We start from the raw sequence: 23,135 nt of genomic DNA, 5'->3' as shown, positions 1-23,135 counted from the left end.
ATGTGTCAGCGAATATATAACATCCGTAAAAGGAACCTCACAACCGTATGGGTGAGGGAAACTTAGAGGGAAAAAATCCCACAGTCAGGGCCGGGCTAGGTCTGGGCCTAGCTAAAGAGACTCAGGGTTGGGTTGGGGTTGGGGTTGAAAAGACCGGCCCAACCCGACCCTATTGCAGCCCCTACTCTCTGAGAGAACTTTCTCTCATTTTCTATTTTCTTATTTCAGAATATCTTCTTGACCCATAATTTATTCCTAGAATATATAACAAAACACTCCCAGAAATTTATTTTTTTTCATGCTGCATAATTCGCAATTTCGAGTTATTTACGAATTATTCACGGACATTTGAACAAACTGAGAAAGATACGATCCGAATTTTTGCCAATATTTACGAATACCTTGGAGATGCGAGTATGCAACACGATATTGTGAGGAGTTCTCTGCCTCTGCCACCGAAGCGCAAAACCATTTGTACTGGTAAAGTTGGTTCAGGATCAGTTCTTCTCTTACTTGGGAGGAACTTACATGCCTTTCCTCTTCTGCCATATGAGTTATCTGAAGTTCCAATCTTCACCTCTCCATATATCCCTAAAATCAAACAACTATTCTGGTCCCCTTCTTTCGTCCCTTCAAACTCTTTCGCTCCCTTTCTCTAACTTTCGAGACAAACCCAATTCCCGCATCAACCACAATGCCATTTCCAAATCTCTTTCTTCCTTCTCCCTTCCCCCAAACTCTCACTTCAAACGTCAGCTTTGGAACCCTAGAGTCTCAGAAAATGAAGCTTCCGTCTTGGGAGGCCACGAAGAGGACACCAATGCTTCGCAGGGATTTGAGGATTTGGCAACCGATGGACCCGTTTATAGGAAGACACTGAGACTGGTGGAGTGTTCCATGTTCGCAGCTGTCTCTGGTTTAGCTTATTTTTTAAGTAATTCCCTTGCAATTGAGGTATAATTCGTTCTGATATAAACATCTAGAAGATTAGAATTTGATTAATATTGCTGAAAGAATCAAGGGTATGACTTGTTTGTATGTAAAAGCATGACAAAATTGTATGGCAATACTGCAAAAAAAAAAAAAAATTCATTTAGAAGGGAATGGGAAGGAATCTCAGTTGGGTAAAAGAAGTTCAGTCACATAACTTAGTTGAGTTGCAAATCAATTACCCTTAATTGTGAGTTTAGCCCTACTCAGCTACGCATTCTCTTCTTCTAGCTATAGCATTTGGCATACTCTTCCAGACAATATTAATGAAAACCAGGTTTTTGTATTATGATCTTTATGCTATTTACAAACATGTTCTGTTCATGTTTGTGATAATGTCATAATGATAGTTTGGTCACTTTATTGAGACACATTTTGTATTGCTTTTGACTTTGTCCAGAACTATGTCGCTTGTTTCTTCTCGTTGCCGATAGTGATCTCCTCAATGAGATGGGGTATTGCAGCTGGTAGAAAAACTATGGTTTGTCTCTGAGCCAACCTTCTTCTGCTAGAATTTTAGCCTTTAGGAACAATGATTTTCCTGTTTAAATGCTAATCGTCTGATTATTGTACACATAGGTGGCTACTGCTGTGTTATTACTTACCTTGTCAGGTCCAGTGAAGGCATTAACCTATCTGGTGAGTGTGTGGCTCATTGGTTCTTCTTCAGCCCTTCACATTAGAAGTCTCTCTTGCTTTTGTACTTTATATTGAATGCCTTGAGAATCTTATTTTTCAGAAGACTGCATATTACTATGTGCTTGACAGTGATGGATTGGGGATTTGAAGTTATATGTCGCTTTGGTTTAGCAAATGATTTTGCATATTCTACTGTTAACATGACTTGTTTTGAATCTAAAATTCACTTTTGCAAAACGCTATAGGTGTTGAATTGGTCTCAGAGACATTTGTTACCTCTTATAATCTATTACTACAATTTATTTATTTCTAATTTTGGTCTTTGCTTGGAAATAATCCATATTATGTACAAGTCCTTGCAAGCTCTGATCTGGAATGGCGCTTCTGGGTTGTGCTTGTAATGCCCTTTCGTATATTTTCATACAAATTTTATTCTTGTCCTTGGATCTACTAGAAAGTTGGTCTTACATTTTTTAAAATACGAGTTTGAGCTTGCTTTCTGTCCAAGTACTACATTTACTTAGATTATATTCTAAAGTTTTGATCTAAGCCATGTAGATTATAGTTAGAGAGAATGAAGTCTCGTGAGAAGAAAGACAAATATGGATTTTTGCAGATTCATATGTTCCAATACCCCGTCTCCAAAAATAGGTAACAAAGAATGTGGATCTTAAGAGGGAAGTTGGTTAGGCTTTCTGTGATACATAGTTTCAAATGCAACAAACCAAACACCCCCCTCCTCCTGAGAATAAAAGAAAATTAGCATACAGAAAATCTAAACACACACATACAAACACAGATATGTAGTATATATAATTTTTGAAAATTGCATGGTCTTTATAAAATCAGAAATATTTATTATACTCCCCTTTGTGATACTTTCTCTCCTTCCTGCAAAACCTGCAATTTTCCATGGTTATTTGTTTTTGTCTTCTCATGGCTTGCTGCTTTCAAACTAGATGAAATTTACTTGCTAATGACTGATTTCTGCTTTGTTCCTGTCTTTAATGTGCAGCTTATGCATGGATTAGTTGGTCTTACCCTGGGTTCTCTATGGAGGTATGCAATTGAATTGTTCAGATGTTATAATCTGATTAGGTTACCTGACCAAAAGGTTCAAGCATGTGCATCACATTTCACCCATCAGCACTTCAACCAATAACACTCTTAAGTTTTCGGTGCAACACGGTTGAGCTGCTTCATAAGTGATTCGTACTTATATTAAACCTTTACATCTTAAAATCTTTGAATATCTAGTCTTTTGTCACCCTTTTCTATTTTTGCCATTTTGACCTTCTCTGTGTGCTTTACAATTTATTTAACTGCATGTTGGTTATTTCACTTCTCAGGCTAGGGGTGAACTGGGGCCTCTCAATCCTCTTTTGCACACTTGTACTTTCTCCTGCCCTGCAACCTAATATTCCTTGCTGGTGCGGATATCTCCTTCAGTTCATGTATTGCTGATGATGGTGCTATTTAATTGATTTCAGGTTCGAGCCATGGGTGCCATGGGGTATGTCCTAATATCCTCATTCTTGATAAGAGAAAATATACTTGCTCTGGTAACTAATTATCCTTCAAAAAACTGTGTTCTTTGTTATGGTCCCAGAACCGGCTTCCTTATGTCATCTATTGTTTGCATGCAGATAACAATAAACATCCATGCTTCTCTTACCTACATACTTACAGCCATAGGTGTAAATACAATTCCATCGATGGATGTCATATATGCTATATTCGGGACCTTGGTATCATCAACTTGTTACAACCTTTTTCTTGTTGTTGCTGCGTCAGTTGGTGTGCTAACAAAATATATTTTCTTGTGACAGCTTTTGCTGAACTGTGGGTTCTTTGTATTCTTGCTTCACATTCTGTATGCTGTATTCCTTAGCAGACTTGGGATGAAAGCTTCTTTGTCGCTTCCAAAATGGCTAGAGAAGGCAATATGAGTACTTCGCTCTTTTTGGAGGTGTTCGAGAATTGGAAGAACAATGAAGGCAATATGAATGCTGTTGATGCAGGTGTAATTGTTGTTTACATCTGTCTTCCAACGTTACCGAATAATTCTCATTCTGTCTATACTCTATAGGCAGAGCTTGAGATCAAACTCTCATCAACACCGGTGACAATTTCTCTACCTGTTCACTCTATTCGGTGATTATTATTATATTCAAGTCTTGATTTCATCATATCTTTTGTCAATCTATATTATTTTATAAGAAACATTGTCATGTTTACTGTGTAATCATAACTGTAATTGATCAGTCATCTCTATAAAGAGAAAAAGTATTTTTGTTGCCCCCTAAGAATTTGCGTCAAATTTTTTGTTTTGATTATTTGTGCTGCTAAATGATTATGCAACTGTAATTGACATTCCGTACGGCATGAAAGATTGTCTTAGATCTAGTTCAGTGTCTTTTTCTCCAAGTTTTCTCTTGAGGTAAGATGCATACCTTTTTTTGAAGTATACAAGCCTTGCCTGACATTTGTGATATATTAAAGCAACTTGTTGTGGGTGACCCTTTCGGGTGCTGCGAGCCAGTCGCTTAGGCCATGGTCTGCATGTACCGATTATGCACCCTGCATCGTTAGCCACCTTCGATCCTGATGGAAGGGGGAAAAAAAAAGCAATAATCAGTTTCCTATTCTATGAGGCTTACAATCACAGCACACCCCCCCCCCCCCTCAACTTTCCCCTCAACCAAATGCCTCCAATTATGATTTCCACTGGTCAATGGAATTCAATTCTCCACAAGAGTACAAACTGGAAACTCCAATTATATTAGTCCATGCAGCCAAGGAGAAGAGTGTTGCAGAATAAGTGCTTTTATTTTCGTGGATAGGTGAATGAAACTTTCAAACGTTCCCAATAAGAACTACTCACACACTCTCAGGTCAAGAAATTTCTTTATGGATAATTTACACGTACCTCCCCAGAGGTATCGCGTAATTACAAATTTACCTGTGAGTTTTGAACATTTAGGAATGCTACTCTTTTCCAAAATAATAATAAGTAAATCCATTCCGTTAGTAGTTGCGAACAGTAAGAGTGTTTTAGACATCTTATGACCAGTATACCCTTTCATCCCAACTTGCAATTGAAACCCTCGTCCCATTATCACCGAGATCTCACCTCCATCTCCGATTATCTCAACCCTGGCCGCCAACCCTTTTCTTCTTCGATTTGATATTATTGACTCGATTGAGCTACTACTCTTGAGGGTTTTCTCCAAACTTCTCCTTCTAGGCACACAACAATATTCAAACGATGACCTGCAACTCATCATCTCTTTCACTCTTTTCTTATATTCTGTTTTAACCCAATATATTTACTGTTATAATCACTCATCGATTAATCATTTTGGTCATAGATTTAAATCTCATATTTGATCCTCTCATTCTCAGACATGCTAGTACTCACAGTGGCAATGTGTTAATCATTGAAAACCTTTTAATCCCCGATTTAAATGACCTTGTGGTTCCCCTGTTCTTGCTTTGTTTCAGTCTATCTTGTAAGACAACCACACCTTGATCTGTCCACCATATTTGGAAGATCTTTTAGTATTATTAAGACCCTTTACTGTTATAATCACTCATCGATTAATCATTTTGGTCATAGATTTAAATCTCATATTTGATCCTCTCATTCTCAGACATGCTAGTACTCACAGTGGCAATGTGTTGATCATTGAAAAACCTTTTAATCCCCGATTTAAATGACCTTGTGGTTCCCCTGTTCTTGCTTTGTTTCAGTCTATCTTGTAAGACAACCACACCTTGATCTGTCCACCACATTTGGAAGATCTTTTAGTATTATTAAGACCCTTCCAAAAGGGAAACTCGACCAGGATTTTGGAGGGTTCTGATTTGTTGATTTATTGAAACTGAGAATCTCGTATTTTCTGCGATTGTCCAACCTATATCTGAAAGTTTTCAAATTAATTCTCATCTAACCATTCGGTTGAGATAATATTTTGGGTGTTACTTAAGCTCCCTAAGATTGATACTCGGTTGCGATTTCCCTCTAATCTAACCTACGAATTGAGATTAATTTAAGTTCTCTTATTTCTAGAATTTTCCCAATCCCATCCTCCCTTTCATGGCGGTGGCACTCTAATGCAAATTCTCAAGGTTATAAGAACCGAAGGTTTGGGTGGATTGTACATTGGTCTCAAACCCTCTCTGTCATGGAAGAAAAACTCGACCGAAACCTGCTGAATCGCAGGTTTTTGAGACGAGTTGAAGGGGGATTTTATAAAATCCCTGGATTCGATCGGATTTCGACCGGTTTCGACCATATTTTGGTGGTTTCGACATATATGCCTATCGAAACTGGGAGAAACTTGGCTCGAAACTAGGACTGACAGGTATTTATGCCAGAAATTAGGCCAGAAACTAGAACAAACACTTAGTTATGTAGGATAGATACTTAATTATATCTAATATCATTTAGGTAAATGTTTTTGTATTTGTATTTCATTTACTTAAGATATTATTCATTAAACAAGCAAATACCCCTATTTGCATCCAATAAAAATAGTTAAAAAATAAATTCCAAAAGGAAAAAAGTCAACCCCCAGTTCAAGAACAAAAACTGGATTTTCGATTGTAAGTGCAATTTTCAACTTTTGAATGCTGGGGTTTTTCTCCAATAAAAAAATTCTATAAATCTTAATCTGGTAAAACATTGCTAAAAACCAAAAGCGCGGTAAAATATTCATTTGTTTTGATGTCCAAAAAATATTTTCATTCAAAGCGATTTTGACAACATTCGCGCACACCAAATTAAGTTTGACCGGTACATAACTCCTTCAATATAAATCAGATTTAAGCAATTTTGGACTTGTTGAAAGGCTATCAAAACAAAGCTTTCTAACAACTCCAAGATTGCTTAAATCTCATTTATATTGAAGGAGTTATGTTCTGGTCAAACCTTATTCGATACCATGTCCAAGAACAATATACAGTATCAAACTTGGATCAAAATCACAAGTAATATTTTTAGTATTCTCTATGTGAAATTAATGCATGAATTGAGTTTAAAATATCAAAAATAGACAACACAATAGAAATCAGGGCAAAAAAAAAAACAACTTCTGGGCCTCGAAACCAAGGTTTGAGTTAGCCTGGAGAAATTCCTAGGTTTCGATCGAGATATGGTCAAAACTGAGACAAACTCGTTTTCTGGCTAGTCAAAACCCGAGTTTTAGAACCTTGCTCTTTGTTCGGCACCGCTGCGTCTCAGGGCATCTATTACTTTTTCTATCAAATCTTCAAGAACAAGACCGAAGCCCTTGCGGTTACCCGGAAAAAGAAAGGACTTGGTGATGGTACTATTGGCATGTTCTCTTGGCTTATCGTGGCAGTCATCGCTGGATCATTGAATGTCTTGTTTACGAATTCAGATCCCATCGAATCCGACTCCTCAGAAACTTCCAACCAAACACGCTAATATGGATTCCTGTGACTCATATACAAACCCATACCCAAGCAGAGATGAAGATTATGGAAGCAAAAAGGGAGGCTATTTTACTTTCTTTTTATTCTAGCCTGTAATCAATCCCAATTAATGGTTATCTAGTTTTTTTGAAAACCTTAATTTACTTGCAATTGACATCCGAAAGTTCCAATCAACCCTATTCTAATTCTGATCTAGATGATTCAACTACATCTTGTAGAGCAAATCTGATTTCAATAATTTCCGAAAGTTGCCTGCGACGGTTTATCTCATTTTACCTTTAAATGGTTTTTCATTGATCTAATGTTGTATCGTTTAAATATGGTTGTTTCTGGTTTATGATTCGATTAGGTTTTAGAAGAAGAGGAGAAAGGTAATGAAGGGAGATGGGGGCTTACCGGAGAAGGGAGAGAGAGTGCAGCCATGGATAGTTCTCCACTGCTAGGGTTCTTCAAGAGTAGAAATAAGGGAAATAATGGAAGAAGAGGTTTATTTTAGCAAGAAGGGCAATTTAGTCAATATATGATATATTTTAATGTTCTTAGTCCCAAGTTAACGGAGTGGGTTTACTTATTAATTATTTTGAAAAGCAGTGATGGCATGCGTAAATATCCAAAACTCATGGGTGATTCTATAATTACATGATACCTTAGGGGAGGTACGTGTAAATTACCCTTTATTATTTCCATCATCTTGCTTCCTAGAAAATTCCTTGCTGCAACAATCTCATTGAATTCAACAATTGAATCACTATGGGAAGCCTTCTACCTTGTACATCATAATATTACATGTTCTTGTTATACACCGTTGTACTGATTTTTTTCCTATAAAATCCCACCACACCTCGTTGATTTCCTGTGAGAGTCCGATTGATGTCCAGTTAGTGTCATTGGACTTCATTTACTGAATTAGGTGATTTTGACATTCGGTATCCAAAAATTCTCAGTGAATTCCGTCGGCCAATTTTAACAGTCGAAACAAAATCTTGTTGTGGGAGTTTGATTAATGCTCAAGTAGTGTTGTTGACTCCATTTTACTGTAAAAAGGTGATTTTGACCTCTATTGCCCCAAAATTCTGTACGGTTCGTTGGCCAATCCTAACCCTCGAAACAAAAACTTTTTCTTTATTCACATTTCATTTGATGGTCAAAGGCGAATTGAAAACACAAAAGTTTCTATAAAGTAGGAAATGCCCTACGACTGGGAAATGCCCTACCTTTGAGTGTGGTTTGAACCATTGATTTACGTAATTGAAAATAATCAATTAGGTTTACGGTGAAACCTAGAAATCGATCACTGATCCAATTTGAGTACCTCTACGGGATAGACCTCAACAAAAAACTGAAGTGTAATGGCGGCAAGTGATTGAGTTTAGTAGTTCCTCATATCAAATTATTGATTCTAGAAATATGGTTGTGAGAGTCTGTCGACAATCAGTCAGCGTCATCAGACTCCACTCATTAAAGAAAGATATTGTTTACTGTGAGATACTCAAAACCCTGGTAATCCTTGGTGGAATCTACCTGGAAAATGATGTCTCTCCAAATGGAATGTTTCATTATGGACTTCTAACGGAGGTATTATCAACATTTTTCAGCTTTCAAAGAGGTATATATGTACCAGGGATATAAATGGATAACCAAAAATCCAAATTCGATTCGCATCTGTATCTGTTTAGGGACATCCGTATTCATTTAGAGATATCCGGAAAAAAAAATCCGAATACTCTGATAAGAATCCGTCTGAATGAAGTCCTCCTTGATGGCATTTGGAATCCTAACTTCTTAATCTATATTGATAATATGGAGGTCAAGGACCACATTATTAGCAGTAACATCTATTTTTCTCAAAGATATGACAAGATGGTGTGGACTCGAACTCGTGATGGTAAATTTTCAGTAAAGTCAGTTTGGCAAGTGGTTCGAACCAGGTTTCTTTTTACCCTCTACTCAAAATGGTTTTGGAACCTGTCTTTACCTACTAAAATTGGGTTTTTTCTCTAGGCAAATTATGAATGGTGAAGTCCTTACACGTGAGGTGTTGATGAGTTTAGGTACCCCTGTGGCTTCAAAATGCAATTGTTGGAGGGAATCTTGGAAGGAAACCACTAATCATGCTCTTTTATATGGAGGCACTGCATCCAAAGTTTGGGATTTTTCAGTAGACTATTGGATGTGGAAGTTTTTCCAACTCAGGACATCAAAGATAGAATTTTATTTTGGTATTTCAGTGCAAATTCTCATGGTGTGTGTGAGTACATTACAGGTTTAGCCTCCTCTCTAATTATTTGGGAGTTGTGGAATGAAAGGAATAACAGAAGACATGGTGAAGGAGTACGGGCAACATCTTCTATTATGGCTAAAATTGCTCTGTGGCTGAAGGAAATCCATTATCCCACTAAGTTTAAAATAACCTTAACAATGAAGGAAGATGTTATCTTGCAAGTTTTGAATATTAATCCTCCAAAATGCAAGCATAAAGTCCCTTTGCCTATTTTTTGGTGCCTCCCTTCAATAGGGTGAAGCTAAATGTTGACGGTGCCAACAAAGGGAGCCCGGGTTTGAGTGGTGGACGGGGTATTCTTAGGGATGATGAGGGAAAGATGTTGGCCATTTTCTTTTGAATTTTCATGGTGTTTTCTCTAATGCAATGGCTGAAATGAGAGCACTTCTTAATGGTCTTCGACTTTGTGCAGATTTGGGTTTGAGAGATTGTCACGTTTGCTCTGATTCAACGTCCATTGTTAACTTTGTGAATAAAAATCTTGCAGCCTTTGGAGCTGTTGGTTTTTGTTTCAAGATGTTCTTGCCTTGGCTGACTCCCTAAAGGTTAACATTTCTTTCTCGTACCAGGAGAGCAATAGGGCTGCAGATTTCTTAGCTAACTTGGCATGTTCTATCTCCTCTAATTCTTTTTCTCAAGCAAACCATGATGTTCCACAGAAACTTAGTAGGATTTTCTGTGAAGACAAAGTTGGTCTCCCAATTTTTCGCATATAATTTTTGTTCATATTTTGCTTTGGAGTGGGCTTGGTCCTATGTTTTGAGTGTAGGGGTTTCCACTACATGTTTGTTTTTTTGGGCAGGCATAAGGCGGCCTTTTAGTCCCTATTTTTTGGCATTGAGTTAAATAAAATTCTAGGGTCCAGCTCGGGTTCTAGGTAATATTTGGATTTAAAAAAAAAAGAAATGCCCTTCTCTATAAATCGGTTTTGATGATAACAAACACATGAAATGTACTGACTATATGTTTCAAGTGAATGATTATTGAACTAGTCAAGTCCAAGCTTTGGAAACCATTATAGATAAAAAAGAATCTAAAGAATCATGATTATCAAAACATATATGGCGATTGAAGATTGAAGAACATTACTAAAAGAACATTTGATCAAGTAAAGAAGATGAAGACCCAAGACAATGGACATGGGCTAAGTGAACAAATGCCCAAAGAAGATTGAAGATCTCAGGGACCAAGTCAAGTGAAGAAGAGTAAGGCACTTAGTTCTAGGATAGTACACACTATGCATAATGTAGTTATTGCATCACATTCATATGTATATCATTGACCTAGATTGGCCATAGATGGTGTTAAATATCTCACCAGTATGTCCCAAGACAATGGACATGGGTTAAGTGAACAAATGCCCAAAGTCAATCAAAAGGAAACAGAGCAAATGACCTGACGGTCGTTGTTTTTGATCGACTGGGTAAATAGATAATATTCAACCGACAATAACAGTAACTTTGACGGTTGATACCGACAAAATATCGGTTGACCAACAACCCACTGGTCACAATTTTACATGATCCATAAACAACCGAAAAATCTCAACAACTTTTTTGATTTCCAATAGTCTTAGGGACTGATTGACCGAAGAATAGGAATATATAGCCGTTAGACTATTCATTTCACCTACTTTTTGGGCCATTTGGTGATATTATAAAAATAGACTCTTCATACAATAACGCCAACCAACTACCATCTAAAGTAGAGCTTTATTGTGAAGAATAAAATCATCAAAGATGAAGTTTTGTTGTTGAAGCAAATTATAAAAGAGAATATTTATCATCATCTTCAACAAGGATCAAAGAGTTCAAGTCTTTTCTCTCATAAAAAATACTAAATCAAGAAAGCATTTAGGAGCTACTTCAAAGTGCATTCATTGTCATTCATATCATTGAGCACTCGCACAAGGAATAAGGTGACATTCTTTGTTAGCATGGAAGGAAAACTCAACCGAAACCTGTCGAGTTTTGTAGGTTTCCGAGACGAGTTGAAGGGGGATTTTATAAAATCCCTGGATTTGATCGAGTTTCGATGGTTTCGACCAGTTTCAAGTGGTTTCGACCATATTTCAGTGATTTCGATACATATGCCCATCAAAACTAGGAAAAACTTGGCTTGAAACTAGGACAGACTGTTATTTATGCTAGAAACTAGGCCAGAAACTAGGATAGACACTTAGTTATGTCTAATATCATTTAAGTAAATGATTGTATTTCATTTACTTAAGATATTATTCATAAATAAGCAAATACCCCCTATTTGAGTCCAATAAAAATAGTTAAAAAAAATCAAATTCTAAAAGAAAAAAATCGTTAGTCCGTCAGTTCAGGAACAAAAACTGGATTTTCGACGGTAGGCGCAATTTTTAACTTTTGAATGCTGAGGTTTTTCTTAAATCTAAAAATTCCATAAATCTTAATATGGTAAAACATTATTAAAAACCAAAAGTGCGGTAAAATATTCATTTGTTTTGATGTTCAAAAAAATATTTTCATTCAGAGCAATTTTGACAGCATTTGTGCACACCAAATTAAGTTTGGCCGGTACATAACTCCTTTAATATAAATCAGATTTAAGCAATATTGGACTTGATGGAAAGCTATCAAAACAAAACTTTCTAACAAATCCAAGATTGGTTAAATCTCATTTATATTGAAAGAGTTATGTTCCAGTCAAACCTTATTCGATACCCTATCCAAGAACAATATACAGTATCAAACTTGGATCAAAACCACAAGTAAAATTTTTAATATTCTCTATGTGAAACCAATGCATGGATATTGGATTTAAAATGTCAAAAATAGACAGCACAATAAGAATTAGGGCAAAAAAAATAACTCCTGGGTCTTGAAACTGAGGTTCGAGTTAGCCTGGAGAAAGTCCCAGGTTTCAACCGAGATATGGTGGAAACCGAGACGAATTAAGTTTCTGGCTGGTCGAAACCTAGTCGAAACCTGAGTTTTAGAACCTTGCTTGTTAGGTAACAATTTGTTTATTTAAATTATAAATTGTTTATACTTTTGAGTTAGTAAAAACTCTAGATTGAGCATTGTTGCATTACCATAATCTAGACTGTACTTAGACTATTGCAAGGACCCTCTCATCGTCTAAAGACATGAAAGGGCCATATCATCCTCTAAAGGGATTAAAGGACCCTCTCATCCTCTAAAGATATTATAGGATTCTCTTATCCTTTAAAAAGATTTGTAAATGATCGTCTTATCTTTAAAAAGAATTGTAAATGTGACATTTTCCCATCTATTGTTTTGAAAGAGAAGTACTAGTGGAATTCTCTCAAGCTTTGAGAGGAATGGATGTAGGATTGATTTGCTAAACCACTATAAATTCTGTCTCTTTTAATTGTGCAATTATTTACTTATTCATTGTGAATTGTTTTAATATAATTTCGATCATACATTGTAATTCAAAAGTATTGAAAAAGAGACAAAATCCACTAGTTATAGCCTATTCACCGCCTTCTAAGTTATTTCACATCGATGTTTATTATATACATTTGTAACCTATGTACTGTTCTCACCTAGACGATAAAACCCACTAAAATCCTTTAATGACCTTAATTGGAACACCTTAACTTAAATGGCTTTTAGAAATTTTGGTTAAATCTGCCCGACAATAGTTTTTCTATCAGCAAAAAAAAAAGGATTTTTGAAAATCAAAGATAAATATGTATGTCCTTTGTCAAAAGTTGTTCGATGATGAAAGAGTACATCCACTAGACTTGACAGATGTCCACCTAATTAAGTGGATGCCCATAGCAGTGTATGTTCCCTCTTAATCGTGGTCTTTGAGTTTGGTGATGTTTCTAACTTTAGCAAACGCCCCACATATATCAAAGACGTTCGAAAAAATTCAACTGTCGAGAAATCAGGAACTCTGATTCTCAGACATGTCTTTTAGTTCTGCGCTTGGTAGATGAGAAGAAGTACTAAACTATATGTCCACACAATTGTACAAACGCCTGCGTGGCTTGAATCTCAATGGTTAGAAATACGACCATTGGAGTATCAATGACTAAATCTTTTACCGTTGGAGTTCAACCAACATCTACATGCTAATGCTGTCATCCGCTCGGTGTTTCTTAGCTTACACTTTATTTAAATCTCTCACTGAATACTAAAACTTATAAAAGGCTGGAACTCTGAGACTTTTTAATTATATTTACATACACCACTTATTGCGTGGTCTTGAGTTTTAATTGAATATCTTTAAAACCACCTTAGGATTTACTGTTTAGAGTGAGAGAGATTGAGCTTCATTTATGAAGATCTATCTTTCCTAGAAGGTTTATCATTTCTTCCCTCACTTGAGAAAATGTGGTAAGTTCCTTATGAGGATCTGTCCCACAAGTAGTGTCATATTGGAGACATTGTCGGGTTTTGTTGCGAGCCTAGGAAAATGCTGGTTCTATAGCGAGTCATGAAAATTGCTGTAAAGGTTTGATTGTTACTTGGGAAAGAAATTGATATATTGAAAATTTAAGAGGTAGTGGAGCCTTGGTAGTGGCTATAAGGTGTTGTTCGAACCACTCCAAAATCTTTGTGTATTCTCCATTGTTTTATTCTTTTCCCCCTTTATATTTTTGAATGTGGGAGGTGTTCAAAAACCCTTTTGCTTCCGTGTCTATTTCTATGCACATTTTTGAGCATTTTAGTTTTATTTCTTCGATATTTTTGAATCCCAATTCACCCCCTCTTGGGAGGTCTCTCGATCCTAAACACCTAGCATTGATAGAATCTAATCTATGATGAGTTTTTAAAGGAAACAAAAAACCAAGACATCATGTTGGTTGGGATGGAATTGAGAACAGATTTAATAAAAACAAATCTACTAGCCTGTGATACCTTGTGAAAAATATGGTTGGATGCAAGGCTTTTAGATCGAGAGATAAATAATGGGGTTCTCAAATACATAAATTCACTATCGATTTCCATAACCCCCAAGTATGACAGACTTGAGTTCTCATGACAGAGGATGTATTCTGAATAAAATAAATACAATTTTGATCAAAATTAACCTATTGACCAGAAAGATCCTAAAATTGTTGTAGAATTTCATGTATAGTCGAAATATCTTCCAAAATTGCTCTGCAAAAAAATGAAAGTGTCATATGCAAACAACAGATGTGAGATCTCAAGGTCAATTCTTGCTATTTTAATACGTCTAAAGAGGTTAAGATCCTGATACATTAATAATAACAAGGAAAGTCCTTCCGTAGCTATTGTGAAGAGATAGGAACTAAAAGGGCAGCTTTGCCTAGTATCTCTAGTAAGTTCAATGAAATCGAAAGAACTCCCATCAAGCTTAATAATGTATGTGTAAGAGGAAACACAATAAACCACCAAAGTAATGAAAATCACCTAGAGATGAAAAAAAAGAGCTTGAAGTAACTAGACACATCTAACTTCAAAGCTAAACCACACATGTTTTCCTTACATTTTTTTTAAGGTATTGAAACATTTCATGGGCAATGATGATATATTATGAGAGATTTTTCTACCCTTAACAAAACCAGCTTGACAAGGGGAGATAAAAGTTTGCAATAATTTTACGGGGCACTCACTGTACACTGGCTTATAGGTCTAAAGTCCTTAGTTCTCAAAGGCTTCTTTGTTTTTGGGATTAAGGAGATCAGAGTATGATTGGTACCAAAAGGTTAGGTTGAGTTAAGAAAGAAATGGTGAACAAAATTAACCACATCACTCTTATTAGTCTCATCATGGCCAGTAGCTTGTATCCTACAATCCTGAAAACAGTGGATTTCACCTCGTCCTTAGAAGGTGTAGATGTTAATGCCAATGGAAGACGCATCGTATACTAAGGCTCCATGTTGATCCTTAAGATAGACGGTAGAGTTTTTCGTAAGATATATATTAGCAATAATATGGTAATACTTAGTGCTTCTATCCTCTTCATTGACGTACTTTTGAAACCAAAAAAGTTCTTCAGCTTCAAGAAGCCAATGGAGGGAATTGGCAATCTCACTCAGCTTTTGCTGCAAAGTCTGGGGAAGGTTCCTTGGTTCCAGGATTTGGTATTGTTTAAAAAGAGATTCCTTAATATGGAACAAATTCCAAAACACTTATTCCATTGCTTGAAACCATTCCTTAATCCATTTAACTTAACAATCAGATTTTGATTGCCAAGACCCAGCCATTTTGTTACCAATTACTCATGAAACTGAGGATGCTTAAACCAAGCTGGCTGAAAGTGAAATTTTTTCTTAGAAGACTGACTTGGCTGGTTAGTTTTAAACAAAATGGGGTTGTGGTCAGAACCAAAGGAAGGGCGGGATTGAAGAACTGCATTCCTCTACAGATAGCCAAGCCGGTTTACTGAACCCCTTTTCTTGATAAGATTTAGAGGTTTTATTTGTTTAACCAAGTGGAACGGGACCCCAACCAAGATAGTTCAGCTAGACCAAAATCATTAATTAAATTCCGAAGTTCTTGGGTGATAACACAAGTGAGACATGGTGCTTTCCCTCCTATTTTCTAAGACGGTGATAAAACTTGATTAAAGTCATCAATAAGAAGGAATAAGAACAGAGAGAAGAAAGAAAACAATGAAATTATTCCCAGAAAAGATCATAGTTGGCATCGAAGGGGGAGCATAAACTCCAATGAGACACCATGAGCTGTCCACTACTGAATCATCCATAAACAGAGCAAGGAAACAGGAGGAATAGTGATACGAGTAAGGGTAAGGAGAGAACAACCCAAACACCAAAGTCCACCAACAAATCCTTTTGAACCTTGACCAAAATAAAGCCAAGGGTTATATGCCTCCATAAAAAGGCAAGGGAGGGATTTTACATCCATATATTGGTGGTACTTAGATTCATATAAGAACACAATATCAGGTCTGGATTGATTCAAATGATATTTAGGGGAAAATCTAGTACGAGGGGAGTGAAGCCCTCTAAAATTCCAAATGAAGACAATCATGGTGGAGGAAAACTAGAAAAGCACAAACTGAAACAGGTTAGAAAGAGAAGAAAAAAGAACAAAGACGAATACACAATCTAATCAGAAGAAGAGCACAACCATCAAATAGAAAGAAACAGGGAATACAAGCTTATTTCACGCTCCAAAAAGCACACAAGTTAAGATTATAAAACTGTATGGATAGGCTAATAACACTATACACTATAATGAACACAAGGAAGAAAGTATCAGCAAAAGAATCTGTAAAGGAAGAGATTACCCGATAAGAGGAGGCTAGAGTTACCTTCTGCACCATATGATTACCACCACCTTCACTGATTCTGATGGTTTTCTTTTTCAGTGAGGTCTGATGGAGCTCGTTTTCCTTGTCATCTCACAAACTAAGGCTTTCATCTGAGCCTAAAGGTTTGTAGGAGATCTATAGCAGGAAAGCAACTCCTTTGAGAAACACCAAAAGAATTCCAGCTCCACCACCTCTGCAAAGTCATCAGTATGCAGACACTTTCTTTTTTCCCCCCTAAACCACCCCCAGAATGAGGAGATATGCCTCCTTGTTGAGAGTTAAGATTTGGTGAACTACACTGATGTTCCTATCCACGAAACCACCCACAGTGGCAGAGAAGATGCTGCACCTTGTGGGTTCAAGACATAGACCAAGACTCAGATGAAAATCAAAACCGAGACCTCAATGACACCACCGAAAAGGAGAGGAACATGAGGTACATTCTTGCCTTTCATAACCTCATCAACTCCATACCCTTGTCTCCAAGAAACCTGAGAGGGACAAATACTCTGCTTCAGCAACTAGGTCTTTGGTCGAGGTTTGCGAGGTCTTTGATTAACCTCCCAGATATTTGTTACCTATCCAATAAAGCTTATTATCCACACTGTTGTTCATAGGGAGGCTTACAAGAACCTCATGGTGGATCAGCATCCATTGATGGGTATGAGTAACCATTATATTTCACCTCATACAAAGGGCACAGGATGAGCTTATAATTGAAAGTTGTCAGCGATGATGAAGGCTGCAACAGACAACCAAAGGAGGAGATGATGGAAGTCAAGAACCACAAGATGAGGAGTCCTATGGCATATTTTTGATAAAGTAATGATTATGCAGACTGATGATGAGGGAAAAGATGTAGATGAAAATGGACCTGGTGATCTGAGTGTTGCTTAATTATGGGTAGAGGGAGAATGATTTGAAACCATCACAATGGAGCTGAAGAGACGTTTGAGATCATCTTTTGTTCAAGAAAGCTCCCCTGGAAGATACGAAGTCTCAAATAGAAGAGGATTCTAGTTTCCTGAAAGCATTTCAAGAATGGTAATGCAATGGGCACAATGCTGGTGTGAGATAAGGGGGGGGGGGGGGGATCAAATTACTCAAGAAGTGTGGAAAACCTGATTCCAGTTGGAAAAATGATTTCTACTGCATATAATGGAGGCCAATTGCTGTAGCATCAAATGGTCGTGAATTCGACTTTGTTCTCTCTCATTCAAATTGGAAATGAAACAATCACTAAGTGGAATCTAATTTTGTTTTGGTTTAACCCTCCCCTGTTTTTTGTTTTTTTTTGGGTCCTCCTAATCATTATGATTTGGTTACAAAGTGCAAATTTAGTTTTTTTTAATGGACTATGTACTCTTGGTCAGGAACTGGAATATGTTTTCCCAAAAAGGCTCACTTTTCAATATGGAAATCCTTGAACTTTCAACATGGGGCCATTGTCATGCTCAGCCACACTTTTCATTGTCTGTTACTGAATTCAGTCTCAGCTTTTATGAGTAACAAACATCCCACAGTAATAATCAGATGGAAAAAAATTTGTTGATCTAATGTTCATAGCTAAACTGTACAGAAGTAAATTCTGTTACAGAATTCTGGATATGGATTAGCTAACCGTCCAAATCATCATTCTTTAGCATGAAACTCACAGATTCAATTCGATTGCAGTAGTAAAACCATGAACTTGAGCTGTTGTAGACCCTGGTCTTGCAGATCCTTTTGCTTACGATCTGCAACACTTTAATCTTTCCCTGCTAAAAGTCATTGGAGTTCTGACCTTACCTATTTTAATTATGATCCATCCATGGCTGGTCTAAGGGTGAAACATCATTGGTTAGCTGGATAGGACTATAGGAGGGTGAAAACTGAAAACTATAGTTTTTTCATCCATTCACCCTCACCTTGCACCGCTGCAAATGGAGTGGAGAAAAGGAAGGGAGACCTAACCATATATTAACAACATACTATAGACAGCAGTCAAATCTCATGGCTACAAACCATAACAAACAACACCAATTTTCACCATTTTCAGGAAAAATTCCAAATCAGAAGCAACTTCAATCGTTGTCAGCAAATGGTAAGAACTAAACTTGAATAGCTGGGCCCTTATATTCACCCTCGCGCATATAGAGATCATCTGGTGTGTCTATCTCCTCAAGCCATGCATAGTCTTCTTCCTTTCCATCAATTATGTCAGCTCCATTTGCAATTGCTGCAGTAGCAGTCAATTTAGTCCACTACTCTCTTGTAACATAGAATCATCGAATCTTTTCAAGAGTTTTAGTTACGACTACTTACGGAAGCTGGAATAAGGGTAATCACGGTAGTAAGTACACATCCTGCCAGCAGCTTCTCGATAAGGAGGAGTGAGAATGTCAAACACTGCACAGGTGGATACTGCAGTGAAACAATGGATGTTACCTCCACTTTTTGGGTACAATACAGAGGTTCCGCATGATGCTGTTAGAACTTTGTCCACTGTCAACTTTGCCAATCTAACTGCAAGAGAAAGGGGAAGTTTTTGAATTTTTTGAACAGTTTGAAAAGCAAGTCATATGTGCTACTGGATATTGTTAACTGTCACAGCACTGAATCTTCAAATCCCAGGATAAGGACCATTGAAGAGTAATTTACCAACGGTATAAACCATTGATGCAATCATCAGTTCAAACCATTTCTTACATGTGCCATAGGTTAGAGTCACACCACACACAGTTACACTGCTTCAGAGTACAAGTGTAAATGGTATGCATGGCCAATGGAAGTTCCTGACTATAACAGGTACACTAGTCAGTGCCTAAAGAGAGTCCACATTGCTATGGTATGGTGCCTGATAACATATTTCATGGAAGATAATATCAGATGCTACATGGTGGTCTCCAAACAGTGAGGAAGAGTTGAACATTCAAGAACAAGTTAGAGTTTATGTAATAAGGGTACTTTGGGTACTGGTTTATTATTTTTTTGTCTTGTATTTTACTTTCACTTTTTACATTTTACCTCCCCAGGGAGGTGTATGTAATTCATAATATCATGTTAGTAAATCAATATGGGGGGGGGGGGGGGGAGGGGCAGAAATCTATTATCTAATTCTGTCTCACTACACCACAAAAAAATGAATATTTTACCGCACTTTTGGTTTGAAGCAATGTTTTACCATATTAAGATTTATGGAAATTTTAGATTTGAGAAAAACCCTAGCATTTAAAAGTTGAAAATTGCACCTACCGCCCAAAATCCAGTTTTTGTTCTTTAACTGAGGGGGTTAACTTTTTATCCTTTTGGAATTTGATTTTTTAACTGTTTATTGGATTCAAATAGGGGTGTATTTGCTTATTTACTTAAATGATATTCGGAATAAATAAGTTGTTAGCTAAACTAAGAATGAGAGAATGTGAGAATGACTTGAGTGAGTTGTGACTCTCCTCAGCCCCTCTATAGATTTCATTAATTAGGACAGAATTACAAGTATACCCTCCATAGCCGACTATGATAGCTAAGGAGAGAAATAAAGAAACAAAATAATAAAGGAAATGCCCAAAATACCCTTATCGAGTTACATAACTTAACACTCCCCCTCAAGTTGGTGCATAGATATCATGCTTGCCCAACTTGACTAAACTAGGATGAAACAACTTTCCACTTAGCCCTTTAGTGAAGACATCTGCAAGTTGATCTCCTGACTTCACAAAGGGTATATAGATCTGCCCACTTTCTAACTTTTCCTTGATGAAGTGTCTGTTGATCTCCACATGCTTAATATCCTGAAGCAAACTTTGAAATCATAATAGTTCACATATGCCCTGGGCCATGGCGCGGAATTCTGCTTCAGCAGTGGACCTAACCACCACATTTTGCTTTTTTACTTCGTCATGTGACAAGGTTACCTTCGACAAAGGTACAATAGCCTGAAGTGGACTTTCTGTCAGGGTTACCACCCTAGTCAACATCTATGTAAGCCTCAATGCGGAGAATGATCATGTGGAGATAAGAGAATCCCCTTCCCTGGAGCTGACTTCAAATAGTGGAGAATACGAAGAACAACAGCCATATGGGTGGCGTAGAGATCATGCATGAACTGACTGACCAAACTAACAACAAATGCAATGTCTGGTCTTGTGTGGGAGAGACAGATCAGTTTTCCCACCAACCTTTGATAGCGCCCCTTATCAACTGGATCACCATCCTTCTCTTGTAGTCGAGTAGTAGCCTCCAAAGGGGTGTCAAATGGGTGACATCCTAACAAACCAGTCTCTGAAAGTAAGTCTAGAACATATTTCCTTTGGGAGAGGAAGATGCCTTTGGGAGAACGGGCAACTTCAATCCCCAAAAAGTACTTGAGCTGTCCTAGGTCCTTGATTTCGAATTCTTAGCCCAAGAATGTCTTTAGGTGAGAGACTTCCTCTATATCATTGCCAGTCACCACTATGTCATCGACATAGACTATGAGAAGAGTAACCTTATCTCCATTCCGCTTGATGAACAAGGTGTGATTAGCATTGCTCTGTTTGTATCCTACAAAGATCATTACTTTATGATACCTGCCAAACCAAGCCCGAGAAGATTGTTTCAGCCCATATAATGCCCTCTTCAGTCTATTCCCATGAGTCTTGTCACAAGAAAAACCTAGAGGGACCTCCATATAGACATCCTCCTCCAGTTCTCCATGAAGGAATGCATTTTTCACATCCAATTGTTGCAAATCCTAGCCAAGATTGATAGCATATGATAGCAAAACCCGAATGGTGTTCAACTTTGCCACTGGGGAAAATGTCTCCTGCCTGATAATCAATGCCATAGGTCTGGATAAAGCCCTTGGCCACTAGCTTAGCCTTATATCTATTCATTGTTCCATCAGGCTTCTGTTTGACAACAAATACTCATTTGCAACCCACTGTTTTCTTGCCCGAAGGAAGAACTACTAGTTCCCATGTCTCATTTTTGGATAAGGCCGCCATCTCTTCCAACATGACTGTCTTCCACTTTGGATCTGCTATTGCCTCCTGTCATTCTTGAGGAATAGAAATAGAGGAAAGAGAGGACACAAATGCATAATAGGAAGGGGACAAAGCATCATAGGAGACAAAATTGGAGATAGGATGTTGGGTACAAGATCTAACGCCCTTATGGGTAGCAATAAGTATGTCAAGATAGGGATCCTTACCAGGCAGCGCAGTGGAATCTAGATCTGGATCAGGTTCTGACGGTTAAAGAAGTGGTACAGTAAAGGTGATCTCAACATGCTTTTTGTGTTTCCGGCTGAAGACTTGATCCACAGGGATTTGACTCACAGGTCTTCGTGTCCCCTGAATAAGAGGCACACTAGAGACAGGAGCTTCTAGAGAAGGAGGCTCCCCCTAAGTAGGAGCTGGTAGAAGAGGCTCCCCTTGAGTAGGAGCGGATAAAAGAGGCTCCCCTTGAGTAGGAGCGGGTAGAAGATTAGACACATCTTCAAACACCGGATTATGCTCCCCTGAAGAGGTGGCTGAGAATAGTATGCCAAGGACTCATGAAAGATAATGTCCATGGTAACAAACATATGCTGAGAAGGGTGATGATAACACTTGTAGCCTTTTTGGGTGGCGGAGTAGCCCAAAAAAATACACCGGATGCTCCGAGGATCAAGCTTACCATGAAGGTGATGATTGCGAGCATAGTAAACACAACCAAAGATTTTTGGGGGGACCACAAAGGAGGAGGAACCTTGAAGGAGGTCGACAGGAGTACGCCCATCAAGGACAAGAGTAGGCATACGATTAATGAGGTAGGCAGCAGTGAGTATAGCATCACTCCAATATTGAGGAACCTGCCGTGCAAACATAATGGCCCGAGCCACTTCCAAAAGGTGTCGATTTTTCTTTTCGGCGACTCCATTCTGGGCAGGAGTGTCTACACAGCTGGTTTGATGGATGATGCCATTTTCAGCCAAATAGGTTTGGAATTGACCCTCCATGAATTCTTTGCCATTATCACTCCGCAGAATTTTTAATTTGGCATTGAATTGGGTCTGGATCATGCAATGGAATAGCTGGAAACATCGAAAAACCTCACTGTTGTGTTGCATCATATACACCCAAGTGGTCCAAGTAAAGCAGTCAATGAAGGAGATAAACCATTTATAGCCAGAAATAGAAACACAACGGGCAGGGCCCCACACATCAGTATGAATTAAAGCAAAAGGAGAAGTACTTCTTTTATTGATTGGAGAGTAAGTAGAACGAGTCTGCTTAGCCAAGACACAGGCTTCACGTAAAAACTCGTCCTTGTTATAATCTTTAACTAACTGAGGAAACACAAAGGCTAAAGTTCTCAGAGGAGGATGACCAAGCCGACAATGCCATAGATGGAGATCCTAAGAAGTTGTTGAATGTAACTGATGAGGCGAAGAAGAAACTGATGGTGGACAAGTCTAACCAGTGTCGAGTATGTAGAGACCACCATGTACCTTATCACCCCTAATCGCGTGGCCCTTCTCCAGATCCTGTATGACACAATGAGAAGGAAAGAA

General features: G+C 37.8%; 2 protein-coding genes across 2 annotated transcripts in view; one reads left to right on the top strand and one right to left on the bottom strand.

Moving 5' to 3' along the window:
• Positions 1 to 449: 449 nt before the first annotated feature.
• Positions 450 to 3,938, top strand: LOC122663621. The gene is made up of 8 exons (XM_043859221.1): positions 450 to 954; positions 1,391 to 1,471; positions 1,570 to 1,629; positions 2,645 to 2,688; positions 2,979 to 3,021; positions 3,120 to 3,191; positions 3,276 to 3,377; positions 3,459 to 3,938. Exons 1-8 carry the CDS (start codon positions 529 to 531, stop codon positions 3,576 to 3,578), a joined length of 948 nt encoding a protein of 315 aa, XP_043715156.1. The 5' UTR covers positions 450 to 528; the 3' UTR covers positions 3,579 to 3,938.
• A 14,611-nt stretch (positions 3,939 to 18,549) lies between these two features.
• The window catches only part of LOC122666120 (plant cysteine oxidase 3), a 41,035-nt gene continuing 36,449 nt past the window's right edge, over positions 18,550 to 23,135 (bottom strand). The window contains exons 4-5 of the mRNA XM_043862235.1: positions 18,926 to 19,126; positions 18,550 to 18,839 (exon numbers count right to left, since the gene is read on the bottom strand). Of these exons, the coding sequence (XP_043718170.1) occupies positions 18,712 to 18,839; positions 18,926 to 19,126 (329 nt within the window). The 3' untranslated portion in view covers positions 18,550 to 18,711. The remainder of the gene's footprint in view (positions 18,840 to 18,925; positions 19,127 to 23,135) is intronic.

Source organism: Telopea speciosissima, chromosome 6 (genome assembly GCF_018873765.1).
Source record: "Telopea speciosissima isolate NSW1024214 ecotype Mountain lineage chromosome 6, Tspe_v1, whole genome shotgun sequence".
In the NCBI taxonomy this organism is placed as follows: Eukaryota; Viridiplantae; Streptophyta; class Magnoliopsida; order Proteales; family Proteaceae; genus Telopea; species Telopea speciosissima.
Note: the sequence above shows the minus strand (reverse complement) of the source record. Positions and strands in the feature narration are given on the sequence as shown.

Bases quoted from the DNA above. Each gene is read 5' to 3' on its own strand.
- LOC122663621 (XM_043859221.1), top strand. From the start codon at position 529: ATGCCTTTCCTCTTCTGCCATATGAGTTATCTGAAGTTCCAATCTTCA. The intron at 1,630-2,644 runs GTGAGTGTGTGG...TTTAATGTGCAG, and splicing joins TGAAGGCATTAACCTATCTG to CTTATGCATGGATTAGTTGG. The intron at 3,378-3,458 runs GTATCATCAACT...TTCTTGTGACAG, and splicing joins ATGCTATATTCGGGACCTTG to CTTTTGCTGAACTGTGGGTT.